Genomic DNA, 18606 nt, shown 5'->3' with positions numbered 1-18606 from the left:
TTCGTGCACTGCCGGGGGAGAAAAAGTCCTATCACACACACACACACACACACAAACACACACACCCATTCCACCTGCCACACGTCAAGAGTGGTGCGTCCGTGACACCCATCATAGACACACACTCACACACCAGCCATATGGATTAGTCAGAATTATTAGAATGGAAATGCTGGGAAGGGCGATGTGTTTCACAGTCTGTGGGTCTCCTCAGTCGGGGCTGAATTAAGCTGAACGTCCTCGGTACAGCCTGAGGAAACCACTGGAGCGGAGCACTGAGGGGCTGGCAGACCAGGAGCACTGGACTCAATAACACACAGACACACACTCGCACACCCTCACTCACTCACACAAAAGCAACGGATTAGCTCCCGGCCGCAACACACTGCGGTGCAGCAGCAAAGGGATGTCAGTTTTTAAGTGGCCATTTGTTAAGTTCAGGCAACAACAGAGCATTACTCCGAGGAACAAGGGACAAATTATGCAAATCGGGGGGGAATAGAAGTCCAGAGCTGCTCGTCTCTCCTCAGTTGCACCTCTCGACGTCTCATCTCTCTCTCTCCTCCACACATTGATCAAGGGTTTTGCAAATGTGCACTGTTGTGTGAAGGTCAGTGTTGGGGGGGGGGTTTACTTTCTTTGTATCATGATTTGTTTTGGGAGTCATTTTTCTCACTTTAGCTTCCGAATGCAGAATAATTGGACCTAAACTTGCCATGTAGATAGAGCACTATGTAAACTTTATTTATGCCTCAGTGTTGGCAACAGCCAGTGGCCAGAGGGATTGTGTCCTTGGGTTGTCTGTCCATCCTTCTGTGAACACGATATCCCAAGAACACCATACAATTTCTTACAATTTGGTACAAACCTTCAAGGATGAACTATTTTGATATTGTATCGAAGTCAAGGTCACTGTGGTCCTTTTTGCCTTTTGGACGCTTCATCTTAAGAACAGCTTGAGGAAATCCTTTCTAATTTGGCACAAATGTTCGTTTAGACACAGATTACCTGATTAGATTTGGGTGGTGAAAGGTCACTGTGACCTCAAAACAAAACAGTCTGATTGTCGGGAAAGTTTTGAAAGGTCTTGGTGACCTCAGATGAGTCTGTAAAAAACTGAAACGGCCCTGGTTGGCAGAGACATACGACTACAGGGTGGTATTTCCAGTCTCCCTGTGTTTCAGCTCCTCTACAAGATCTTGTCTTTCTTCTTAAGACTTTGCACATAATAAATAAAAAAGCAGAAACGAAACTCGAGCTCCAGTTTCACTCTGATCTGGGATGTGGCTTCACGCTGACCTGTCCTCTGAGTGAACCTGGCAACAGGCTGAAGTTAAAGATATTATTCATGATCATTGTAGCATAATGTAGTTCATATAATCTTCCTTTATGGATTCCCTCTGGAGGTTTACACGACCTTGGGGGGGGATGTGTCCTCTGGGAATCTTCGTGTTTTTGTTGCCACGGTGAAGACAAAGGTGCTCTGTAGTCTTCTTTCCAGCTGATTGGCTTAAGGGGCCCTCAGGATGCCGGTTGGAACATTCCATGTACACAGACACTAATGTACAGCAGACACACATTCTCCTGCACTCACCACACACTTTGTATTGTGCAGGAAACAAACACATTCATGTTTATTCACGAAAAAAAACAAAAAAAGACAGAGTTGCATGGGAAAATGGATCGGCATGACATCCTCTTTACTGTCACAGAGGCAGGCAGACAGTAAGGCAAATGGATGGACGGAAGAGGGGTGCAGGGAGATGAGAGATAGAGCGAGAGCGGGGAGTTATTGTCTATTAGAGAATTATGTCCCCGAGGCAGCTGTCCCAGCAGTAGCCAAGTCTGGACAGAAAGCCATTGATTACACACCCTGAAGGACACCGGGGGATGATGGCTGTCAGAGGAAGACAGAGGGCGAGGGGCCGAGGGAAAGCGATGGGCGCTGTTGACAAGAGCATAATGGAGAAATCTGCAAAGTCTCAAGGAAATAAATTGTCTTATCAGGCAAAAATCACACTTCATCAACATCTATCCATTACACCTCCCACTCGCTTGTTTTTATCTTTGTATGAGCGTCTTTCTCCTATTCAGGCTCCATCATTCACATCCATTGAAATGCCCCAAAAATAGGTGCCACCGGGCCAGGGTTTATTAAAGGGCCACGGATAAAAGGGATTTTTTTCTTTATCCAGTCTATATCTCTCTCTCTCTTTCTGTCTCCCTTGCTTTCCATTGTAGGTGTATCTTGGAAATAATTTATGGAGCTGGGTGAATGTTTTTAGCTTAATGAGGAAAGTTTAGACTTGGCAAGGAGCTGGGTGTGGATCGAACATCAGCGCTTAGAGGAAATCTCTCCCCTGAGGTTTTCTTTGTTGCATCACCATTCATTTTGAAGCACGCTCTCACAGTGAAGCGCACAACCTCATACTTACACACAAGCCCAAAGTGGTGTGTATATATATACATACACATGCACGCGTATAAGCTAAATGGCTTACTTTAGGCGCTCAGGCCGTAATGATGGAAGAAGAGTTTGAGAACTGCTTTTCCAGTAAAGAAGTCAATGCACTTGAAAAAGCTAAGCTCTGTATTTCTCTGTTGGTGACCTCGCTTACTGTAATGAAGATGAACCCCTCCATCATTTACTGGGCTTAAAGCTTTTTGGAGAACAGATTCAATCACTCTCTCAAGCCATGTTGTACAGCTATTATGCAATCAGCTGTTCTCCACAGGGTTTGTCATCCTGTGTTATCCTAATCCTCTCCCCTCTCCTTCTCCCATCCAGAGTCCTCCTTCAGCGTGTCCGCCTCGTCACGGACACCATCAGTGACCTTTGGCGACTCCTTTGACCTCCTGTGCCTGGTCAAGCCACGCCACAACCCTCGCGTCCCCACCTCCGTGACCTGGCGCTTCATGCCCGCTGGCTCGGAGGCCGAAGACGAGGAGCAGGGCGAGTTCAAAGATCTGGTGACTTTCACCCGCGAGGGCACGCTGCAGTGGGGGGAGCAGCTGCTGGGGCTGGGCACCCGCACTACCGTGGACCGCTCCCACTCCAATACCAACTTCCGCCTGTCGGTGACCCGCGCAGGGCGCCGCGAGGCGGGCAAGTACCAGTGCAGCGCCATCCTTTGGAGGAGAAACTACGACAACAGCTGGAGCAGAGTGGCCAACCGCACCTCCAACCTGCTTGGCATCAGTGTCCTGCAGCCAGGTAAAGATGCATGGCTGCTAGCCAGGCAGACACACACTTAATTAGAGCTGACACAGACCAGCACACAAACAGGGATAAACACAAATTCAGACACACACACACACACAAACACACACAGCGACACACACACACACAGTCTTCCACAGACACACGGAGTGAATTCAGCAGAGCTTAGAGGATTTCTGCTCGCCCTAATTGCTCTTAGTCTCTGGTTTAGCTACTAATTGGAGTGTGTGCGGACATGGGTGCTATGTGCTGTGTGTGTGTGTGTGTGTGTGTGTGTGTGTGTGTGTGTGTGTTTGTGTGTGTGTGTGTAGGGCGGGTGGAGTGTCCTAATGGAGAACAGTGAAAGGATTGCTAAATATCCCACAGGAAGAGAACACTGACTGATCGAGGTAGAGGAGAGAGGGGAGCGAAGGACGAAGACGGCGAGAGTGAGAAAGTGCGATAAAGAGAGTGAGCGATATGTCCTTGAACTTGTTTCCTCAGTGGAGGCATTAAACTGTCTACACCGCCCCATTGGTCCTCTGTGCTACACAGACACACACAAACACACATACACACACACAAAGGGAGAGAGGGAGAGATAGAAAAAGAAAAATTCATTCAGACACAGCCCAATTAGTGGCTGACAAACACAAACACACACAGTCATATACGAACACACACTGGCCCAATTTACCTCGGTGTGGTTGCCTCAATAGTACAATATTTTATTTATTCAGGTGACTGGGCCTGCAGCAAACACTGCTCATAAAAGCCCACTGCTTTAGTCTGGCTCTCAAAGCCGCCCAGCAAAGCATTGTGGTACTTGAAGTACCAGCGGTGCCATGATTTGTTGGATTTTGCAATGACATTTTGGTTTTAAAGGAGATTTTTGTTTTGTTTTGTTATGCTCATATTCAGGTTCATAATTTTAATTTGGCTTATTACTTATTGATTTGAACCTCTGTCGGAAACGCTTGGTTTTAGCTCCTGTCTCTCCACTGAATTAGTCGGCTCTGATTGGCCATCTGGCCCACTCTTCACTTGGCTTTATTAAGGGTCATACCAGACTAGCTGATATGCGTGCATTCTGCTATGCAAGCTATGCAAAGTCCAGGTATTGGAATCAGAGGGAACCCAAAAGGATAAGCGGTATTGAACATCTCTAAATAAAGGTGTAGTGTTGTGTTTTTCCACTGCCTGTGATCCCCTCCATGTTCAGCTGAGGGAAAGTCAGATGCTGTATTTAGTTTAGACAGAGACTGCGGTGGTCAATAACACTTGTGAGCCAGTTAAATACAGTCACGTGTAGAGTACAGACAGTATCTCTTCTCCCCGCCGCTATTGATCCAGGTACACACAAATACAAATTGATGTAAACAGACTCTCTCTCACACACACACACACACACACACACACACACAGGTGAACCACAGTGCAGAGACGGTGCCTTACCTGCTTGACTGACTCTGCTCTGACCCTAACCATTCACGTAGAACACACAGTGGCCCCGGGCCCTTCAGAAGTAATTTGGCGATCGACTTATCATCCTGAATGCTCATTTACCTTCCTCCCAAGTGCACTTCACTTTGTTTATTTTACACCAGAAAATATCTGAGCACACAAAGAAACACAGAAACACTCAGAGACATGTTGTGGGGGGAATTGATACACGGCCCACCTCCCACTTGCTTCTCCGGCAGCGTCTCCATGACAAAGTGATCAGTCACCTTGGTAATTCCATCAGTAACCGTGACGACGTGATCAGCAGCGGACTGAAGACCAATCGGTTACCAGAGCGGTTCTATCATCCTGCGTGTAAGGGCACTTACTCACAGGGGGGGGGGGCGAATGACTTATTATTTTTATCTCACTGGCTGCTGAGGCCTGGTTCATCCCTCGTCATGCCATGCTCATCTCCTCCACCTCCTGTGTGTGTGTGTGTGTGTGTGTGTGTGTGTGTGTGTGTGTGTGTGTGTTTTTTTTTGTCAGACCTTCATTTAGACTGGTGATTCATTTGTCAGAATCTAGGACGTCTCTCTCTCTCTCTCCCTCTGCCTCGCACCTCTCCTTCCCATCTGCTTTTCTCCCCTCTGTTTTCTTAAATGTTAACCACTCTCGCTAAAAAAGAGCGGCTGGCATTATCCCGTCCTCTCTCAAAGAAGTGGGATGACGGGGAGTGTGTGTAATGAGGTGTGAGAAAACACAGCATCTGACCAGATGCATAATTGAGAGACGTTAAATCACGCTTCCAGGGGTACCTGCATGCTCACTACGTATAGAACTGCCTCACCAGCATTATGGGTGCACATACATACTGTACGTGTGAGCGAGTCTTAACTTCTTGCATGAATGCCCCTGCAACTGTGTTACTTGCGCCGGGCCTCTGAGAGCCTTCATATGCTTACTATGCATAATATACGAAAGCCTGCCTCGCACCTCCGACGCCCGGCAACACAGCAGTCTCTCGCAGCTTCCCGATGCTCCAGTTCTCCAGCATCTTATATTCAGAAGAGAGACACGGTCGGCCCCGGCGTGAGGAGGCTTTGCAAATGCAGAATGACACTTCTCATTAAATTATTGTAGAACTTCAAAAGTGGAAAAAGTGGAGAACTAGCTTTAGAAACCGTGCTCTTGATCCGACCTCCGTGCCTCTTAGAAGGGGCGGAAGAGGAAAAAGTTGGAATCAGAGAAAAGCTGGATGGAACAGAAGCAGACAGCCGATGATGTTTCGTCAGAAGGAGTAAAGTGACTGCTGCCCTGCCCAGCCCAGGCCTACTTCCTGCTTCAGATTGCATTAGCGGCTCGTTGCCTGTGTCCAAGTCCCTCGGGTCATATGAGATGAGTTCACTGCTGTATATGCACACGCATATATTAATTTTACTGTATGTTCCCTGTCCTGTGCAGTAGCTGTGACCGAGCTGTGTCCACTATAGCTTCCCTGCAGAGACCCATTGCACAAACAGGAGTACAAACACCATCAGGCTCATGTCTAAACACGCACTACATGGATACACACTGAGGGTGCACAATCTCATCCCTCGGTATAGAGGATCTCCACAAACACACTCACACAAAGACAACATAAACACACAGTATGCGGCGGGAGTATAATATTAGATTTCACCTGATTGAGTTTTCTCTTTGTCTCTTTCTGAAATGCAATAATGGCAAACACATGTTCAGCATGGCAGATCGCCAGGGAAGCCTCAGTCTCTATAACACAATCTAATATCATCTGCTCATATCTCAAACTACACACACACACACACACACACTGTACACTCTTCTTCTCACCGATATACACACACACACACACACACTGAAAACACACAAAACTAATTATGCTGAATCTTCCCTAATGGAACTGGAGTTTAGATTAATGATGGTTTGGGGAGTTCAATACATTTTTCTCATCATATCAGTGTGTGCACGTGCACTCTCATGCGCGCGTGTATCTGGCATGAGGAGCGGGATATTAAGACCGTCTGCTTATTGGCTCAGCTGGAATTAAGATGGTGATGATGGAGGGGTTGTCCCACTTAGAGTTTGTCCTCATCTCTCCTCGCACACCTACGCTCGCCCGGCTTCCTCGCTGCCCCCCCCCCCGAATGATCAAACATGACGCAGGAGTGGATCTCCTTTGGTATATTTTAGTTTTTTAGTTTGTTGCTCATCCGTATCCTCCTCCTCTTGTTTTCCCCTGCTGTGGTTGTGCTTTGAGTTAGAGGAGACAAACCTCCCACTGTCTCCCACTTTATCTCGTCCTGCCTTGCTCTGGCTCTGCGATTGTACTTGAGGGTGTCTTCCCGTTTAATATGGGCTGGCACCGGCAGATGCCACATGTGCTCTTGTTTCATGCCAGTGAAGTACTTGCCACACACAGCTGTTATTGATGGCGTTGGCATTGCCGCAGCGATTGGAGACTCCTGCTTATCAGGCATTGATGTGAGATGTCTATCTTCATTAAGGCTGGGCCCATCGGCCCGTCGCTCCATGTCTGTCTTTCCACATTTTGTTTTTCCCTCTCCCCACATGTCTCTTTTAATGTCTTCTTTCCCCTTCACTCTCACTTAGCTGCATGTTTCCCACTACGCACGCCCCCAGCTCCTTTCTCACGCTTTTGATTTTTCAATATTTTATAATTCCCTGCTTCCCTCCTCCTCCTCCTCATCATCATTCTCCCTGTGATGTTTACATTTTTCTTCAAATAGCTTCTCCACCATTGTCAGCATTTCATGAATAATAAGGATACGGCAACTGTGCTTGTGTGGCGCACACAATAGCAGCTTTATCACAGTATAATTGTTGGTGACAAGGTTGTAAATCTATTGTGTGCCCTGTGTTTTCAGCAGCACTGTATATAGTTTTGTTTTTGCTCACCTTAGGTAGAACTCTGCATAGAGATTGTCTGCAACTCATCACCTGCCTCAGACAGTTTATACGTTGCATGCACAAATAATCAGAGTGCACTCACAGTGTGTCTGTCTGTTGCACACACATGAGCACACAGGGTCATAATGGGTGATAAATGAAGAGGCTTTGAGGGGTGCGCTGAAACAGAAAATAATTTCATAAAAGGTTTTTGATTAATCACGTCTGCCTCAGACATTCAAGGTCAGGCTCCTTCCCGCCGTCTTCCCCACAAGAGCAAACCCCTTCAATGAGAGCGCAGGCACATTTTTTCTGTCAAATCCAATCCAATCTCGGCCTTATTCCCCTCGCTCGGCCCGGTCTGCAGACACAATGAGATTCTCCGTGTTGTGTCTCTTCATCTCTCTTAAGCACCTTTCAGTGTGTGTGTGCGTTTGCGTGCGCACATTTGTGGTTGTGTTTGCACATGCGCGGCTCGTGTGTCCTGCTGCTGATGTAATTGAAGTCATAACTCAGAGCTAGCCACAGTGCTGCTGCTCCCCATGTAAATCAGTGGCTAATAGTAAGAGAGGCTCAGCAATGCCCGCCTCCTGAATACACACACACACACATTTCACATTAGCCATTCTGCAGCCGGCACTAACTGAATAGCCGCTGCTTCCTTTGCTTTAATGAGCATAATGTGTTTTATGCTCATTGGCAGTCCCCTTCCAAAACCCACAGACATCGATACACATGCACGCTGCTTAATCTGAAACATCTGTATGCTCTCCCCTCTGCCATGCAGCTTCTTGCTGGCCTGAGCCCTCGTCTCACTCTCCTCTTGTGCATCCGTTTTCCTATCGGACCATCCTGTGACCAGCCATCACTCTATGAGACGGGCAGGGAGGAAGAGGGAAGTGCACCGTCAGTGCATCTGCTCCTGATATTGCTGGAGCATAGAATATTCCGTGTGTGTGCCCAGGGCTCCAACTGGGTGTGTGTTCCAACCCGCCCTTTGACGTGCACAAGATCCCCATAATTAGCCCAGTCTTAATGATATTGTAGGGGGAGTTGGAAAGGGGAGGGATGAGGAGGGGTAATATCCCTCTGACACAATGGGATCACAGATACATCGCCGTCATTAGCATAGACATCGGGCTCCCAGTTTGGTGGAGGAGTAGATCTTCAGTCAGGAAAACTCCATCCCTCATCGCTCCAGACAAGCAGCCGGCTCGGATCTATGCCCCATGGGGCGGTGGTCCAGACGGGTCGCGTGTGTCATGTCTTGTGTTTTATGTGGTGGAGCCTGTGGCGCTGCAGAGCTCGACAAGGACCGGCCCACGTGAGTTGTTCTGCAGGGGATCAGGGCGTCTCGAAAGCCCTCGGTCCCGACATGCTCGGGGGTCCCGGCTGCGGATCAGCCCAGGGCCGTGCTAATGCTAACGCTAAAGGCGGAGCAGGCAGCCATTAAGACTGTAAGTCCTCTGGAGTGGAGCTGGAGCTGGCGCGACCGCCTGCTGCTTTCCCAAATCCCCCCCAGGAGCATGTTCTCACTTTCTGTCTTTTACATCTCTCTCATCTTCTCCGGGCTCCCTCACTCCCTCTCTCAACTCGCTCTCACTCCTCCGCTCTTTGTTAGTGGGTGCCTCTGACTATCTGTACAGTTTTGTGATATATCCCTTAACGCTCGCCTCTCATCCCATCTTTACAAACCTCATCCCTCTGTCTGTGTCTGCCACCTCGCTTTTTATTCATCCCTGCTTTTTCTCCTCTTGTCTCGTCCTCCCCGGCTTTTGTCCACCCGGCCCTCCCTCAGTTAAGTGGAAGCATTACCTCCGTGGCCCAGTGGATGGGCTGTCAGCTCTGCGGTCATTAGGCGTAGATTAGACTATATCTAAAAAGAGCAGAAAAATGTCAGGCAGAGACCCCACGAGCACTTCTGGTGTTCGCACTTCATTTATGCCTCATTAATATTCATCACGCCACAGTCGAGGCCGCTGAATATTCATGCCGGCGTCAGGTGATTAGGCAGAATGTGATCAGGCCCAGATCACAGGAACACGGAGGGGAGGAACGAAGCGAGGAGAGGTCAAAACAACAACCGTGATGAAAGAGGAATCAGAGGGGCTGAAGCCGACATTTCAACCCCAGCGTTTAGATCTTCTCTCGTGTAAAAGAGAAAGAGGAAAAAAGACTTCACCTGGAGCGGCGGCAGCATAAAACAGAGATGGAAAATGAATTGAATTTCCTTTGTAGCCGAAGAATAAAGGCTCACAGTCTTTCATTTACAATCTCGGGCTGTACTCTCGCCTCTGAACAATCGACCAGGAAGTTTCCAAGCTCTTTTGAAGTTAACCGGATTTTTTTTCTTTTCTTTTCTACAAGCCGTTGGTTAGCGTGTGCTGACGTGCCACAGTGGCATCCTTAGCTGTACACTTCTCGTTCCCCCCCCGGACTCAAACTTGTTTTCATCTGCTCGGCTTCATAAACAACAGTTGTGCGGAGCAGCTTTTGGGGTTTGGGGTCCACTTTGCTATCGTTCTTCCACATGAAAGCAGAGCAGTTTTGCAGCATCTGTGTACTTACCTCCACTGATAAATAAAAGGGATGGAGACAGCTTTGTCTCAACTCTGCAATGCCCCTGCAGCTATTAAACAGACAAACTGCACACATGGGAAACGGGCGAGGCGAGGGTTCAATGAGCCAATTAGTGTGTGTGCTGTGCAGTTTCTATGCACGTTTCACTGCTCTGTGATGACAGTATAGCCGACATGCCCCACTAACTGCTGAAGCTCGAGTATCTCCACCGGAGCTGAGATATAGTTGTGAGGTCGGGATACAAGCTCGGATCTTTGCCCTGTAAAACATTATTTACACACACTGCAGAGTGAGAATCCGGCATTTGTAATTACATTTTATTGAATCGTGGGTGGTGTTGTCAGCAAGAGGAGGATACTGATTACTGCTAGATGAGGCCAGTGAGGTCCTTTTAAGGTGTCCAAAGGGATAGTTTACCGAAAAATGGAAATTCACTCATGATCTACTCACCACTATTCCGATGGAGTGGTGGGTGAATTGTTTGAGTCCACAAAACCCTTTCGGTGTTTCAGGGGTAAACAGTGTTGCAGCCAAATCCAATACAATTGAATTAACTGGTCGATCAGGTCTTCCAACGTGAAAAACCAACAGAAAAGAAAAGATAAAAGCCTCCATACTGCTCCTGTGGTGTCAGCCAAGTGTTCGTAAACCCGGACATTCAAATTAGACTCAAACGGCGTAATTTACACCACGTTTTAGCCTAAATGTCGACTGAGATGTTGACCAATCCTTCCACTAAGTTTCTAGAAAATCGGTTCTGTGGTTTTTGCAAAATCTTACTAAAAGACAGACAAACTATGAAACCACATTTAAATTCAATAGATCCAGATTGTTATTTGGATCAGCATCAAATGGGATCCCTGGACCCCACCCACTGATCCAGATACAGAGTTACGTGTTTTTGCGTAATCCCATTTACAAATAAACTAACAAACGCAGACAAAAATGAACCTCCTTGGCAGAGTTGATAACACTGGCTTGCAGACTTTTACCCATAATCAAGCAAACCCACATCAGAAAAATGTTCTCACGTGCAATCACAGTTTCCATACTGCGCATGAACAGAGTGATCCGTGCAAGATACCTGACCTCAGTACGGCTGAAGCTGAATCAAGGTCAGCTTGACATGCACACTCTACCGACATCTAGTCACCCATCACAGATCTAAGGGTTTATGAAATTAATGCACGTATACCAAAAGTCCAAAACATGCTTGACAAGCTCCACACTGAAAAGTATATATATATCCAGGCAGAACCACCCTGAGGGAAGTGATAGTTTTCTTTTCTTTTATTTCATCGCAGAAAAAAATAATTGTTGTCATGGGATTTTTTTTTTGCATTTATGCATCATCTCATGGGTCAGATCAAACCGTCTTGTGTACTTTATTGGTCCGGAGGCGGGATTGCTCACCACCCCGGGGCTAAAGGAGAATTATGCCCTTTTCATCGGGCTGACACCAGGTGTGACCGGCACGTGCCTTAATGCAGAGCTGTGGGAACATGTGTTTCAGATAATGGATTTGGCTGTTGACGCACCCCTGAGGCTCATTAAAGAAATACAGTAGCAAGGAAAATGTGATCACAACTAAAAATAGACGTTGACAGCCTTCGCACACAAGAGCACGGAACTGCGCTCGGTGTTAAGGGATCGCACGTAACATGATGAGCAGCCTTGTTGTTGTTCTATGATTGATCCCAGCTCCTTATGCTGGGTCTCCTCCCACGACATAATTAATCGCCCCTTATAAGAACCACATATACAGAAACAACGTCAAATGGAATTTTTAGCCTGTTTACTTCTTGCTGCTCTCTGTGGGAACGGACAGGTGTCAGAGGATGTGACAGGCTCGTCTGTGAAGTCGCTGTGAGACATTTTTGGATTCTTGAGGGAGTCATGACTTAAATTTTGTTTGAAGACAAAAAAAGACAATATTTCCCTTTTCATTTCTCTTCTATATCTCCGCTCATTGCTCCCTCCATGTATTTGTCCCCCTCCTCTCTCCTTCAGCGAGCACTCAGTCAAAATAGCTCGTAATAGCTCATGATGCTACCTAATAAGGCTTGAATAATTAGCCTATTTTAGCTTTGGAAAAAAAAAGAAAAGTATTTCTGTAAACACTCATGTATTGCAACAGGCTTTCAGCCCTCAGTTTTTCCCCCTCCTGCTGGCTGCAGATTCAAACTTCAAATGGGAGCGGCAGAGAATTGCTTTGTCCTGTGCCAATGCAATCCTGCATGGTTCCACTTCAGGAGGTTCGGAGGTAATTCTCCTGAAAAAAAAGATTGCCAGGATTCTGCAGAGCTCGGCAGTAATTCCGGATGGGGGGGATTGTCAGGCTTCCTACCAAGTCTCCAGTGGGTAGTGAGGCAACGATGATGACTAATTTGAGATGCCAGCTTGAACTGCAGTTGAAAGACAGGGTGGTCCAGCAATGCCATGTGGCATCGCCTTTGAATGCATCCAATTATTTACATACTGTAGCTACAGTTTAATGCCATCTTCAAAAGTGATTATTTGAGCACCCTCAGCCAATCTGTGGATATAGGGGTGAGATTTTCTGGGCAGATGGCTGTGACCCTAGGCAGTCAGGCAGTCAGTCATAGCACAGCTCAGCTCGAGATAGGAGGGTGAGATGGAAGATGAGAGAGATTTAGTGTTTATATGAGGTCAGATTTGTGTCAGTAAACAGCAAAACAACATTATCACAAATGTATATTCCTGTTGGTGTGGATCGGGGCGAAGGTCCAGGAACTGTCTTTCTGACATTTTCTTTTACATTATGATGAATAATTCATGGTTATTGATGAAAGACATGTTTATTGGACAGATTGTGTCTGTAATTTGATGCAGAGCCAAATAATAATCTATATGTAGTGACTTTAAATGTGGTTTCATAAAGGGACTGTTGAGTGGCCTTGGTGGAGGATTGAACTCTCTGAGTGACTACTTGTCTTCATGCAACTATAATCAGTAGGCGAGTTTCGGGGGTGAGGGGAGATGCTATCCCCTTTAAACCGAAATGACCTCTTATTAACCTGCCAATTCTGTCCGGCTCCTCTCAGCCATCTCACCATCGCCTCCATGTGAGATAACCCAACCTGTGCAGACAGAGAATGTGTGTGCATTGGTAAATATCCTGTTGCGAGTGCTGTTAATTAAATCCTGGAAATCCATAATTTATTTTGACAGTTGCAAGTTGGACGGCCCCTTTTCTTGTACTTTCCACTCCCGGTGGAGAGATGCCATTCTCTGCACTTGCATATCTGCCTCTGAGATCCGTCGAGGGAATCCGTTTCCCAAATCCCGCTCAGCCAGCAAACAACTCTCGGATTACTGTCTGTGTGCCAACACTAGAAAGTGTTACTAATCAGATAGTCATGGTGTCGGTGTTGGGAGCCGGTGATAGAGATGATCTGCGGCGAATCTGAGAAAACACTGTGAAACAGGCTAGAAAATGCACATTGGAAATGAATATGCACATGAAACTATGTGACCTTTATCAGAGATGAACGGTATTTGTTTCAGTGCAGTGATTATGATTGTTTGAGATAAATTTCCAGTGTAAATATATTATTTCAAGATCTCAAGGTGACGTCACAGTCCTGGTTTATTATGTCTTATATATCAGTTTTGTTTTGTTTTGCCTGAGAATACAAGGGTGTACAAGTTTTTACACTTGGGTGTGTATGCGTCTGTGTGTGTGTGTCTGTGTGTATGCGTGTTTTCTACATGCTCTCTCCTGTAATAATCCTTACCCCCCCCCAAGCATTTGACAGCAGGGCTCTGGTCGCGGTCACACCTGATGTTCCTGCAGCTAATCCTACCCACAACCAATGTCACTGTAACCAATCCTGTCACAGCCCTCAGTGCCGCCTCAGTTCCTTCCTGACATCTCAGTCACACCTCTCCGCCGTCTCCTCCCTCTCCTATCTGCTCTCTCCCTGTCCTCCCCTGACAAATGCATTCCTTTTTCTGTCTCCCTCCTTCTCACACTGACAAACCCATTCCCTTCTTTTTGTCTTGTATCCCCCCTAATAACACACTCCTTCTCCTTCCCCCTCGTCTCCTCTGCACTTTATCTTACATTTCTACCCTAATACCAGCAAACCTGCAATCCCCTCAGCTTTGCTTTGCCTGACATTTCCACCTCCTTTCTCTCATATTCCTTTCTTTCTCCCTGTCACCTGCTGCACCCACCCACTCACCACTATCTTTTGCCTGCTGCCAACAAAAAATAAACCCAGCAACAGGTCGTCTGTCGCAAAACAGAAATTACATTGTGTACCTGTCACTGACGCTCACAGTTTCCTGCACCCAAAGGATTGACTGTCTGCTCTTTCTCTTTCCTTCCCTTCTCCCCTAATTCTTTGCAGAGAGTAAGCTGCGAGTGCAAAAGACCAATCAGTCTCAGGTGCACCCTGAGGACAGCCGCGTCCGGATCAATTGCACCATCGCCTCCCAGACCAGCCATGACTCCCAGCATGCGGTGCTGTGGTACGTGAGGCGGGCGACGGGGTCGGAGGCCGACGAGCTCCTGCTGAGGATCGAGCGCTCGGGGGCGTTCGAGTACGGCGCCTACGCAGACGAGGAGAGGCTGCGGCGCCGCGTGCAGGCCGAGAGGCTGTCGCCGCGCTCCTACGTGCTGACGCTGAACCGGGCCGAGAGCAGCGACTCCGGGACCTACTACTGCCTGGTGGAGGAGTGGCTGAGTGACCCAGATGGAGCCTGGTATCGACTCTCCCGGGAGGCCTCGGGACTCACGCAGGTTCTGGTCAGACAGCCAGGTGAGCATGCGGTCAAAGTCCTTTTTTTTTTTTTTAAATATTTTATTTTTCCAAATATTTTCACAATGCAAGAGAACCTGCAGAGCATACAGAGCACTCTACATTGAACTTTACAGAAAATCACATAACAAAATAAAAAAAAATACACACATAGATGAAATAAAACTCATTAAATAAACAAAGTAAATAATTCACCCAATGAGAAAAAAAAAAAGAAAGTTGGTGCATAGGATGACACATCACAGAGAAAAATAGCAATGACACAGTACATAATGTAATTCAGAGCTCCAAATAGTTACAGTTCTATGGTACCGTTGGTGGTGTATCCATGTACTCCAAATAAGGCTGGCAGATTTTCAAAAATAACTTATATGTCTTTCTGAGACTATATGTAATCTTTTCAAGAGGAATACAACTGTTCATTTCCACAGACCATCTGTCTATGAGAGTCGGGGAATCAGACTTCCAAGTCATTGCTATACATTTCCTGGCAACACATAAAGCAATTTCTGCAAATTTAATTTGGAGCTTCGTTAAAGACCCGTTGAAAGTTGTGAACTTTCCCAGTAAACATAGCTCAGGATCCAATGGAAAGGTAACTCCTGTGATGGTCAAACTCTCTTTTAACAAAACGCTCACTTGTTTATTCGTTTTCATCGAACCTTTTGCCTCCAGCACCGTCTCGAGGCCGTCTCGCTCTGATGACCCTACACGTGCCCTGGGCAGAGCTCAGGTTGCATAAAAAAAAAAAAGCCAGCTGTCATGTGCCGTGCCAGAGGGCGCAGCCTGGCTCAGACCGACGACCTAATTCTCGTGTCCAGTACTCAAAAACTTCCCAAGTGCTCAAAGCCATCATGTACCTATTGCTATCCAGACCCTGACAGCCATCTCAAGTACACTCAGCCTCATATCTTCTTCTCTCCGCCACTGAATTTGCAACAAACAAATAATTATCCAACCCACTCCAACCGTGACGAGCCCCTGTTTTCTTTTGCATGGCTCTGTTCCACACACAATCTGAAGGTGACCTTTTTCAAACATCTCCGGAGCAGTGTTCTTCTGCCAGGTGTCCTGTTTATTAATGCAGAATGAAATCCTCGTCGTGGCGTCTGGCCAAATAGAACGCAAGGATCCAAACGTCTGGTCCCGAGCCAGAAAAGCGAGAAAGAAGCCTTTATTTAATGTAGATAGTGAAGGTATGGTGCACATACAAATACAGAAATACAAAGATAAATACAGACTTTCCTGTCGTTCTATTGGTTAGTTTCAACTTTGATTCAAAAAGGGAACTTGTGGTTGTTTGTGGAAGTTTACCAGCAGCTTGCGTTCCTATTCAGCAATCAGAGAGCTACAGTATATCATTCACAACCATATAGATTTGAACTTGTGAATGATATGTCCTTAAGAAAAGTAGAATAGCGGTATAAACTACATGGATATTCATTAAGGTGCAAAAAAATGCATTTCGCAGAGGAAGTGGTCCAGAAATCTGCCTGTCGAGAGGAAAGATCAGTGGAGACGTGTGCCAGCTCCGGCCTTTTCTTCTGCTCTCCTGCTGTCACGGCCGCTTCTCTTTGCTTTAAAGTCGACTGTTCCAAACTGTGTGCAAGAGAACGCCAAGCAAGCCAGGTCTTTGCTGCCATTTTTTTTTGTTACTGTAGTGGAACTGGGTCACCCCTGAAGGGCTGTCGCATACCTGCAGACAGACACTGTAGCCTTGGGGTAGGATCGAACCTTGCTGAAAAGCTCAAATTCTGGTGATTGCTTTGGGCAGCATTGTGGGATTCACTTTTTTTTTGTCTGTTGTAAAGTTTTGTGAATAATCCGGATCAGATTTGTGTGGTGGTATTTGAAATTCATTTAGGCTGCAGCTAATATTTGATTATTTTCTCAACTAAATGCCTTGTCTGAGTTAAATACCCGACACGATTTCACAAGCTGACACCTGCTCCTATTAGGGTTTTTCTTGAACCTGATCACGAATCACTAGAAGCAGGGTCGGCCAATACTGACCCCAGATTCTCTACAGAAAATCGAATCCCGAATCATTAATACTTTATTGATCCCTGAGGGAGAATTGGGTCACGTTACAGATGCTGCATTAAGAGTTTAAGCTCTGATGTTGTCCCTCCATGTAGCTGTCGACATGTGTAAGCACTGCTTGGTGTAACTTCGGCGGGGACACACCCGTGAAATATTAACGCCCTGGCAGAGTGGAGCGTGGATTCAAGTGGAACATGAGTCTGGAGATCAAGGCATATGAATTCAATTATTTTGTCTGATATAATTTTGGGTTTCTTGTCGTACTTTTAGTAGAATCATCGTCTGTCACGATCGGCTCACTTTAAAAGATTGTCGTTTTTTGTACTTTGTTGCCAGGCTCTAACTAATACTGTATGTCTCAATGCTACGTTTTCCTCTTTTATCTTCACGGACATCTGCAGAAGTTCGACTGCAGGTCGAGGAGCTGGAGTCCAACGTGACAGTGGAAGAGTCCGATTCCATCCGATTGGGCTGCAGCATTCCCTCCCAGTCGTCTCGAGACTCCCGCTTCTCCGTGTCCTGGTACGTGGAGCACGCCCAGGACGTGGACGTGGACGAGGAGGAGGACGGCCAGCCGGGCGAGGACGAAGGCGACCGGGAGTGCGTGTTCTCGATCGGCCACGATGCCGTTTTTGGAAACGGAAACTGCAGCCCCAGAGAGGAGGCGGGGCCTACCTCCCGCCTGCAGTTTGAGAGGATGGCGTCCGACCAGTACAGCCTGACCATTCAAGGGGCACGACCGACGGACGCAGGGCGATACTACTGCCACGTGGAGGAGTGGCTGCTCAACCCCCGCAACGCCTGGTACCGCCTGGCCACCAACAACTCTGGGTACACCATTGTCAATGTGCTGCAACAAGGTGAGGCATTATTTAAACAACTGTTTTGAATGTAGATTAATGCAATACTTAAGTCAATGCCTGTCTTCTTACACTATTCTGGTGATTAAAGACTTTAGATGTTCCTCCGATTGCAGGATGGGTTTCATTTTTCCGCTGCTGTTCAGTCTAGCGCTGTATTCTGTCATACTGCCCAGTCCTAATATGTCCTCTTTACCGTGCATGTAACAAGAGAATATTAATAGTCCAATTACAGAGCTCTCAGATAGTCTGTGTGTCACCCCTGCTTCGGATGATCAGGCTTCCCCAGTCACAACATTTATTTTGAAGAAAGGAACAAGCGCAGTTAAAAGCAAAGCCAGCGATGGCCACCCACGGTTTAGCATTAAAGAAAAGTAATTAATGGCGTCAAAAGCAGCGCCGGGATCCGAGGAATTCCAATTGATTTATTCACCAGTGTCAACGGCTCGATGAAGATCATTCGTAGCTGTTACAAATTGCATTATACAAGCTTGAAGAGTTATAAAATCCAGAGTAAGTTCAGCCAATTAATTTTTCAGTGACCATTTTTCTCAGGACGAAGAAGGTTTTCTTGAACTGGGGCAGAGACGTCTCACACAGGCACATTTATGTAAACATGAATGCAAATGCCACAGCCCGACTGCAAACGTAACGAAAGCACAACCGCACCGGAAGTGAGTGAGAACGGATGCAATCCAGTGAGCTGTCGTTTGTGGTGGTGGTCTATTTGAGGTGTGGTCGTACAGGGGCAGTCCTGTACTTT

The 18606-nt window shown here is 46.8% G+C and overlaps 1 protein-coding gene across 2 annotated transcripts in view; it reads left to right on the top strand.

Moving 5' to 3' along the window:
- The window catches only part of igsf3 (immunoglobulin superfamily, member 3), an 80781-nt gene that overhangs the window by 57957 nt on the left and 4218 nt on the right, over window positions 1-18606 (top strand). For both annotated transcript variants that reach the window (XM_061088445.1, XM_061088444.1), the window contains 3 exons: window positions 2789-3214; window positions 14530-14940; window positions 17385-17843. In XM_061088445.1, coding sequence (XP_060944428.1) covers window positions 2789-3214; window positions 14530-14940; window positions 17385-17843 — 1296 coding nt within the window. The remainder of the gene's footprint in view (window positions 1-2788; window positions 3215-14529; window positions 14941-17384; window positions 17844-18606) is intronic.

Source organism: Limanda limanda, chromosome 16 (assembly GCF_963576545.1).
Source record: "Limanda limanda chromosome 16, fLimLim1.1, whole genome shotgun sequence".
In the NCBI taxonomy this organism is placed as follows: domain Eukaryota; kingdom Metazoa; phylum Chordata; class Actinopteri; order Pleuronectiformes; family Pleuronectidae; genus Limanda; species Limanda limanda.
The sequence above is the reverse complement of the archived record's forward strand: the minus strand, read 5'-3'. Positions and strand labels throughout refer to the sequence as shown.